The sequence below is a fragment of the Papio anubis genome, chromosome 9, assembly GCF_008728515.1.
Source record: "Papio anubis isolate 15944 chromosome 9, Panubis1.0, whole genome shotgun sequence".
NCBI classification, from domain to species: Eukaryota; Metazoa; Chordata; class Mammalia; order Primates; family Cercopithecidae; genus Papio; species Papio anubis.
In genome coordinates, this window is record NC_044984.1 from 69851471 (window position 1) to 69860931 (window position 9461).

The 9461-nt window shown below is 35.7% G+C and overlaps 1 protein-coding gene across 2 annotated transcripts in view; it reads right to left on the bottom strand.

Annotated features, from left to right (window-relative positions):
- KRR1 (KRR1 small subunit processome component homolog) overlaps nt 1-8283 on the bottom strand; it is a 14237-nt gene extending 5954 nt beyond the window's left edge. The window contains exons 1-7 of one of the 2 annotated variants that reach the window (XM_009181236.4): nt 7694-8280; nt 4498-4670; nt 2977-3111; nt 2655-2780; nt 2487-2570; nt 1367-1423; nt 86-256 (exon numbers count right to left, since the gene is read on the bottom strand). In XM_009181236.4, coding sequence (XP_009179500.2) covers nt 86-256; nt 1367-1423; nt 2487-2570; nt 2655-2780; nt 2977-3111; nt 4498-4670; nt 7694-7778 — 831 coding nt within the window. In that variant the 5' untranslated portion in view covers nt 7779-8280. Of the gene's footprint in view, nt 1-85; nt 257-1366; nt 1424-2486; nt 2571-2654; nt 2781-2976; nt 3112-4497; nt 4671-7693 lie in introns of both variants that reach the window. The other variant, XM_009181237.4, reaches the window with a different exon arrangement.
- Nucleotides 8284-9461: the final 1178 nt, after the last annotated feature.

Consider the following 9461-nt stretch of genomic DNA (forward strand, 5'->3'; position numbering starts at 1 on the left):
ACCTGAAATAACCTTCAATAAAGTTTCCGACCAAATATACTAAAATAGATTCCCCTTCATATAAAGTTCAACATTTAGTACTAACCTGACTTTCTGGCTGTGGTGGTGGGAATGGCGTATATTCTTTCTTAACAGTTTTTTTCTTTGGTTCCTTGCGTTTATTCACATTTTTATGTTTGAACTGTGGCAAAAATCTCTCCCAACTTTGTGATCGTAATTCAGAATCTTTTGCCAGCTCTCTCTTAATCATTAAGCTCTTTAGTCATGCAACAAAGTAAAAATTTTTACTTTCCAAAGTCACACATTTATCAAACTCAGACATAAATATTGCTTCTATAAATAATAAAAGAAACAGTTTCTAGTTTCTTTGGTGAAATTAAACCAATCACATAAGGAAAAAGATAAGTTATCACAAACATGTATAATTATTAGAAAACCATTAGAAATTTAATTACAAAATGCAGAATTGTTAAATTGAGATGAAAATAAAACTGACTTTTCAACTATTATTTCATTAAAACATTTAAAAGTCAATTTATAAAAGCCGGGAGGGTTCTTAATTAGCTGATATTCCCTGAAAACAGGAAGTTTTCAGTAGCAACTGAAATATCATAGAAAAAGACAAAAGTAAACTTTCTCATGATTACAGAAAACCAATACTTTCACATTTCCCTATTCCATTTAAATTTTAGACCTTGGAATATCAGAGGATACAAACCAGGGATCAGACATATAGCTTTGTTTTTATCTGCAATATCCCAATGTAACTCAGAATCACTTTCCCCCTAATCTAACAGTGACTTCATAACTTAAGTTCATCAAATTTAAGTGGATTGCTCAACAAACCCATCATAAAATAGTTCTATATACCATGGTTACATTTCCAAGAATAATCAAACTTTGTGCACACTGGGATATAATGGATCTCTCTCAAAGGGGCTACAATTTGAGTGTTAAATTCAAAAAAAGGTTTTAATGCAACATGAGATATTCCAGATTTTAATAGAAAAAGGCAGAATTCTGAAAGATCGTATCTTTAAATATATGGGTGCATAATCTAAGAAAACTGCACTGATATGATCTACAACAAATTCTGTGAAGCTTATTTTCATTGATTAGAACTATATAACACATTACACACTACCCCCTTCAGTAGTTTCCACACTGTGCTTCATAGAGAGCTTCCAAGAAGTACCTACAAAACTGGGGTAAAGTAGGCTGAATTCTACCCCCAATTTACCCAAAATAGCTCTGCTTTATCTGTTTGTGCATTAGAATTTCATAAAACATTTAATTTCAAGAAAGGATTCTGTAGCTAAAAGAAGTATGATAATCACTGGTACAGTTACATAGAATTACCACTCACTTTAATGTTATAAATTGGATGAATATTCTTCATAGTATCTAGGACTACCTTTCTAACCTGAAATTTGCAAAGAAAAATGAATTAGTCACAAGGATTTTAATGAGCTATGGAGGAGAGGATAAATACTGCAAAATATCTAATCAGGTAATGGGTATCAAATTAAATAATTTAATTAAATAATTAATCTAGATCTTTCATAGAGGCAGTCAAACCTCCCTTGAATACAATACAGTTTCTCAATTACTGCTAAAATGTAGCACAGAGAACTAATACAACACTGTATAGCAACGTGATTTAGGAAGAAGAGGGCTGGAATACAAGGACTGCCACTGCATACAGGAAGGTCACTTTCCTGTTTCAGCTTTCTCATTTGTAATATAAAGATAAAATCATATACCTCAAGACTCTATTGTAAGAATTAAATATTTTAAAGACTTTATAAAACTAAAGTATTCAATATACTTAATTATTGCTCCATGAGAAAAGAGCAGACAATTTATGACAAAAAGGGCCAATAGGATTACTATTAAAGGCCCTGGAAAGGAAGCACAACCTCACAAGCCAGATCCAGACAGTAATAGTACCAAAAGGAGTTAAAAGAAATAGCATTGCTCCACAGATTTTCTCACATTTAATTTAAAAAGTTAAAATGTTCATGAAAAGTTATTAAACATTATACTAAAATTCAAACAAAAGAAAACATATCTTGAAGAAAAGTTTTCAGAGTGTGACCTCTACTGGCTGTATACACTACTGCAAATAACTGGAGTTTTGCTCAATTTTCCCATCATTTGGGCATATGTGACTATTCCATGTTTTTCGTCTGTGCTACAGACTGAAGATCTTAAATGCTCATTTAAATGTTATAGTGGGAGGAGTAATAGTGTGCGGACCTTCTAATTCAGAAATGGATGTCTCCATAGTTGCCAAGGTTGGCCAAAACATGTTAGGGTCCAGAAATGATTCCCTTGAATTATATGACATAAAAAGTATTTACTAATGGGAAATCAAAGCACATTCTAAAAAAATAAAATTATAAAGCATTATCCAATAAACTATATTATAACCAAATTATTTGTTCTCTGCTGAAAATGAATTGAAGATAATACATAGTTCTCACCTCTTTTAAGCCACTAAAAGGTCCAATGGCTGAAACTGTGTTTCCCTGAACCATAACGTAACAATTAGTTAAGAGTTCCAATGCCTGTATCAAGAGATCAGGTTAAAATTCATTACTCTGAAAAATTATTAAGGGAGAGACTCAAGTTTTCCACTAATAAAAAAATACCTTCAATGTAGATCCTTTGGGACCAATAAGCCGTTGTCTTCGTTTTACAAATCTCTCTTTATTCCTTACTAAAGAACCTATTTTAATGATGTCACATGCAACATCATCCTGAAGAATTCGTACTGCCTTTTGCAAAAAAAAAAACAAAAAGAACAAAAACAGACATTATCAACATTTTTTACAATTACATTTATTTTCCAAGCCCATGCTATTGTTATCTAAGCACAAATACAAAAACTTGATGGTGGAAGGCGGAAAAGATGGGATGTTATAGGTTAACACTGATGCAAACAAAGCAAAGTCTCTGTAATTTTAGATTTACCTGTTCAAATGAAACACTCCTTGCTAACAGTTTTATCAGATCTCTTGCCCTAATGATGATATATGGATCAAAAGTCTTCTTTGTAGTACGGACAGTCATGCTGCCTTCGATCAGGTCCAGGGTTGCATTAACATGCTACAAAAGGAAAGAGCAAACAAGCAGTTGTCTAAAAATGAGTTTATTTTTAGATAAATATAAAGCCTATCCTAACCAACCTATTAATTTCTGTCACCTCTCAATTCCTATCGATTACTTCCCTGAAGAAGCTAGGTAGTTAAGTATAAATAATGAATACTCAATTACTTTCACACTTTATAGACTATAAAAAACTGGAGCAATTGAAACCATTTACACTTGGTTTTAGAATACTTTGTACCCACTGGAATATAGATTGCCTCTAATTTTAAAATTATAAATGAAACAAATGGGGTCATACTTAAAATCTGACTAAGATAAAAATGTAAAGCTGTACAGCTTCCCTATTCTGGACCCAGCTCCAGTCTACCATCTGCTCCATTGGGTAAGAATTGACTTTCCCTTTCAAACTTTTTTCCTAGCTAATTAGGGGACTAAATACTAAGTAAAAGCAAATTAACATAGTTTCAGAAAAAAGCAACGATTAGAAAACTTAAGCATTAACTTTCAACAGGAAAAAACAGATTTCAACAAAGCAAATTAAAATGCTATTTTCTCACTTGTGAGCATAATCTCAAGAATATTTCAACATAGTTAACTGTTGAACAATTCAATATATGGTTGAGTCTCTATGAGTTTACAAAAAAAAAAGAGCTCAATCCCAGACGCAGCTATAAAACACAACCTGCAGCTTGCTGAGCCACCTTCACCCACAATGGCACAACCAACTCCGGAGCAGTCCCACAGTGAGAAACACATTTTATATCACAACCTAATAAATGTACACCCACCCACCCACACACACACACACACAACTAAGCCAATATGAAAAAAACATACTTTTACCATGTGATATGTCATTTTCTAAAGACTCCTTATAGTCATTAAATTGACTTCTCAATACACTAATGGGTTTCAATACCCAGTTTGGGAAAAAAAAAAAAAAATGCAGTTATCTAGGGGCATAGCATCAGCAATAAACAAGGAAAAGTTGGATACATCCACATCTTCCGTTTAAGATGAAAAGTAATCCAATTAGAAACATGACTCAGCTCAGACTGGGACAGATACATGACAACTATCATGGCCTGGAGCAGACATTCTGAAATTGAGACTTCACAGGTGAATTTCAGACAGTTGTGAAGCTCCTAAAATATTAAAGGTATGCAAATTTTTCAAAGTAATTTATTACTCATAAAATTAAAAACAAATGAACATTAGGTAAGAAGAAAATGTACCTAAATAGTTTAAAATACCAAACGAACCAAAGTAACCAGCTATGTTACCACCATTAAAAAAAAAAAATGCATCAGCATATATACACTTAAAGGCATAATAAGCAAGAGCAAAGTCTCAAATAAATGTATTATTATAAGATACACATACATGTTCATTCAAGGCTTTCTGCACCAATGGCCAACACTCTTTCAAGTAAGCTTCTCTGTATTTTGGGAACAAAGTTGAGAAACTGCTCTCCTCCAAAAGTCCTCTGGGATTGTCCTCTTTGGAAAAAGCTGGTTCCTTCCAGCCATCGGGAACAGTAAGGAGTTCTGATTCATCTACAGAAAGGAAAAAATTGACACATCACATTTTAACTGTCTTTTGGACACTTTATGAACATCCTATGCACATATTCATAAGCCTTCCAGTACTTCTTGCATTTCCTTTTCCCCGCTTTTTATATTATTCAAGAGTCGAAGAACATTCCTCTGTCATTATCAATTCACTGTATTAAAATTATCTGTACACACTTCAGTTGCCTCATAAGACAAAGTTCCTTAAGAGCAGAATCCCTCTTCATGCCAATTGGCATATGCCAGACAGTGAGCACTCCAGAAACATGTACTGCATTACACTACCATAAAACTGAAGATCTCAATGCCATTTTGTTTAGTATTTTAAATACAATTAACCTTTCTGACTTTCCTGGAGTGTATGGAACCTGGGTGTGTGTGTTTGTATACAACTTCTGAAAGAGGATTCTAGTTTATCTTTCAGTTAATAATCTCGGGTAATTCTAGATTTTCCTAAGCGTTTTGAGTGCCTTATTTCCACATGCATTTCATAACTATAAAAGGTAGAATCTGTATTATTCTCATTTTATAGAAGATAGTCTAAAAAGGCTAAGTGACTTGCCTAAGGGAACACAAAGGTGACTCAGCCTGGGACTCCTTTCACTACAAGAAAATGCCTAAGGGCCATAAATTATCTTCTGAATCATGTATTTAAAAAACTTGGTACTGAATTTTAAGAACTCCTTAAATTCAACAGCTATACTCTAATTCAGTTATACTAAAAGGTATGCTCCATAGACTTTCAGTATCAGTATAAACTGTTAAGTCTGTCAGAAATGCAATTATTGGGCCCCACTCCAGACCTACTGAATCAGAATCTCTTCGACAAGGGACAGAAGTCTGTGTTTTACCATGCTCAACAGGAGACTCTTAAGCACAGTAAAATTTGAAAAGCAGGGTATTACCCTATGTTATCAACCTCAGACAGGTAAACTTTCTGCTTATACTCACATCCACTTTTCTATTTCTATTTCTGGTTCAAATCACAGACAATTCGCTAGTCTTCATATAAAGGATTCTCCAATGTCCTTTAAAGAACACAAATTCCACAAAAGTGATTACTTATGTATTATATACATTTTTTTTTTTTTTTAAGACAGGGCCTCGCTCTGTCACCCAGGCTGGAGTTCAGTGGCTCCATCCCAGCTCACTGCAGCCTGGACCTCCTGGACTCAAGCGCTCTATTCTCTTGCCTCAGCCTCGCAAGTAGCTGGTACTACAGGCATGTGCCATGTCTGGCTAATTTTTGTATTTTTTTTTTTTTTTTTTTTTTGGTAGGGAAAGGGTTTTGCCATGTTGCCCAGGCACATCTCCTGGGCTCAAGCAATCCCCCCTCCTCAGTTTGCCAAAGTGCTGAGATTACAGGCCTGAGTCACTGCAACTGGTTACTTACAATGCTTCCCTGACCAAGTCCCTATCCAATTTAAACACTTCAAAGGCTACGGATCAATTTTTTCAAAGTCCCCACTACAATCGCAGAAAAAAAATTGACAAAAGAAATACACAGGAGTTTCACAATTAAGGAAGGCCCAAAACATGTGAAAAGATACGCAACCTCATAGGTGATCAGAAAATGCAAATTAAAACTGCAACCAGATCCCATGTCATACCTACCAAAATGACAGAAATTCAAAATCCAGGTAACATCATGTATTCATATGAATGTAAGGCAATGAGAACTTTCGTCCACTGCTAGTGGGAACAAAACTGACACTAGCACTTTGGAAAAAAGTTAGCATTACTTACACACACCCTACACTTCAGTGATTCCAATCCTATGTTCACAACCTAAAGAAACCCTTGAACATGTTAACCAGAAGACATGTACAAAGATGTTTTAGCAGTACTGTTTATAATTGCAAGCAATAGGAACAATCCAAATGTCCACCGATTGTAAAATGAAAAAATTGGGGTATAGTCATACAAGGAAACACCACATAACAGTGAAAAGACTAAAACTACACCTACAAGTATCACCCTGTTTGAAAAACAAAGCTAAATCTAAGACACAGAAAAATGCATACAGTCCACTTTCATGTATATAAAATTTAAAAAGAGGCAAAATTAAGCCACTTCGTGACTACAAGAAGAGGAACAGAATGCAACGCAATTCAGAGTGGTTAACTTGTGACAGGAAAAGAAAATATGATCTGAGAAGTGCAGGTAAGGGTTTGAGGGGTATGGTAATGCTCTATTTTACTTAACAGTCTGAATGCTAGTTTCTTGCATGGTTTTATTAAACTACATATAAGTTGTATCCTCTGCTATGTACGTTACATAATCATTTAATGAGCAACAACGAAGAAACCTTGAAAACTTTCCCAATGCATCTAAATTGAGAGTTCGATGTTTTTAACACTTCCTATGAGCCTGGTTGAACAGATCCCCAGGCTATTTCTGACTTCTCTGTCATTCATACTGAAGAAAACGGGTAAAACCAGACTACAACGCAGGAGTTAACAATTAAAAGGTAGCACAACCTAAAGAGTAAGGGCTGTGTCGTCTAGTATTTTAGCAATCTGACAAACAGGAATTGATAAATCTTTCAAAATGTCTTTACTGACAAACTAGAGCTAAGGACATGTCAGACAGCTCCTTTCCCCATATCTCACCCCATTATCAGGGTCCACTCCTGTATATCAGAACTACCTGCTCCCACCTCACCCTATTCCTCATTCCGTCAATGACTTTCAGTCCCCTGCAGGCTACAGGGTTCCGCGGCGCCCTCGGCATTTTCTTAATACTCAATCTTTTACAGAAGACGTATTCAGCAACGGCTTCGCTTTGGGGACTCTTTAGCAAAAGGAATGAATTAGGAACACGTGGGTGGCACCATATCGGCCAGTCGTTCCTGTGGGCCCAGCCAACAATCTTATCAGCGATTATTGTGGTACTTAAATACACAGTACAGGCTCCAGGTGGTTTTATAAGTCCACAAGCAATGAGAAAAAAAAACATCGCAACTCAATGTCCACGAACCCCAGCCTTCGGTTCCCACATAACATCACCTTGGTTCTCCGGCTTTGTCTTCTGGTTACGAAATTCACTTTTTCCAGCCCCTTTTTCTCGCCGCTCTAAAGAGGGAGACGCCATTTTCAAGCTGCTTCCGGTGACGCCGGAAATGAAACTGTTCTTAAATCCTACCGGCTAAAACGCCTACACTCAAAATGAGTTCCGCGGAACTCAGACGAGGAGATCTGCGCAGTTTTCCGTGCGTACGTGCGTTAAAGCCCGCGCTTTTACACACACCGGAGGTTCTCCTACGTGGCCAATGAGGAGCTGGAGACTTTCTCCCAGTATGCACTGCAACCATGGAGTTTGCGTACTGGGATTTGTAGTTTAGCAGGCGGTATAGGCAAATTGGACACTGTCTTCTCTGCAGTTTCCTCGTGGCCTCACGGGCTAACCTGGACCACCAGAGTGCGACCAGCCTGTCATTGATGTCATTCATTCTTTCGATAAAAATTTATGTTAGCCAAATATGCGCTAGATGTTGGGAGGAAGTACAAATATGAGAATACAATGTATATTGGGCCTCTGCTGTAAGAAGTGACAGGAATAGCTACTATTTATTGTGAGAATGCTTTGTTGCAGTACTTTATTTACATTATTTCTAATTTTAAAAACAATGACCAAATTAAACTTTCCAAAGTTGTTTCTGATGGTAATCTTCCCGAGTGTTGGTATTTCTCTTTCTAAGTCAGAGGGATGGTAATTCAACATTCTGACGTTTCTGAAGTATTTCAACTAGCCTAAGATTTCTCAAAATCTCTACTCGTTTTCTACCCCCAACATTGCATAGGGCTAAGGTGTGTAGAGAGGTTCATCACTGACTACAAATAACTACACTTTTAGAAGTATAAAAGTTCTTCAACATGCCAAAGACAAGATTTTTAAAAATTATTGATTTTATTGCTTGCATTTCTAAAATTTTCTGCAGCAAATAGGGAAAGTCTTTGATAGGTTAAATTCCTTGCATTAGTGAAATACACGTTTGTCTGATAAATCCACTCTCGTGTATCTTATACAAAAATTTAGGTTTTCATATATGAGATCCATGTATGAAACAGATTGTTACATATGGACAGAAGAACCCAAACGACAGAGCAAAGGTTTTTTGCTTTTATCCTGTGCGTTTTATAAATGACAGGGATTTTATCTCTGTTCTTTTAATTTCCTCAAAAAATAATGATAAATCCCTAAAATAGAACAAATAGCAACAGGTTAAAGTTATAAAGTGAAGAGTACACCTCATGAAGCAGGTTTTTATCATCCTTATTTTAAGTAACTCAATCACTAATAAGTGGAAGGCCCGTCTTCAAGTCCAGGCAGTTTGACTTAGCAGCTTCAGGGGGCTACTATTCATTAGGAGCTTCAAAAGTGTTAGAAAGAGGGCTGATAGGGGTGAAGGCAAGGGAATAGTCTAGAAGTAATATTTGTGTTAAAAGCCCTTTATTTTCTAGCAAAATTTTCTACATAGGCTTTTATTCCCATTTACATATATATTTTTAATCTTAGTATTGCTCTTATTTGAGAAATATTGAGAATATGATGGAGATGGGAAAATGAAAACCCACCCATCCTTTTCTTGTCAATATTGAGTCTGTTTGTAAAACCCAACCTTTTAATTACCATACTATGCAGAGCTCAGGGTTCATCTTTCCCTTTTTGAAATTTTTACATTTTTTTTTTTTCCAAATCATTACTGAAAGGGGTGTAAAAACATAGATAACAATTGAGTTCTAAGATTCTCTAAGGTCTTCTAGACCTCCTATT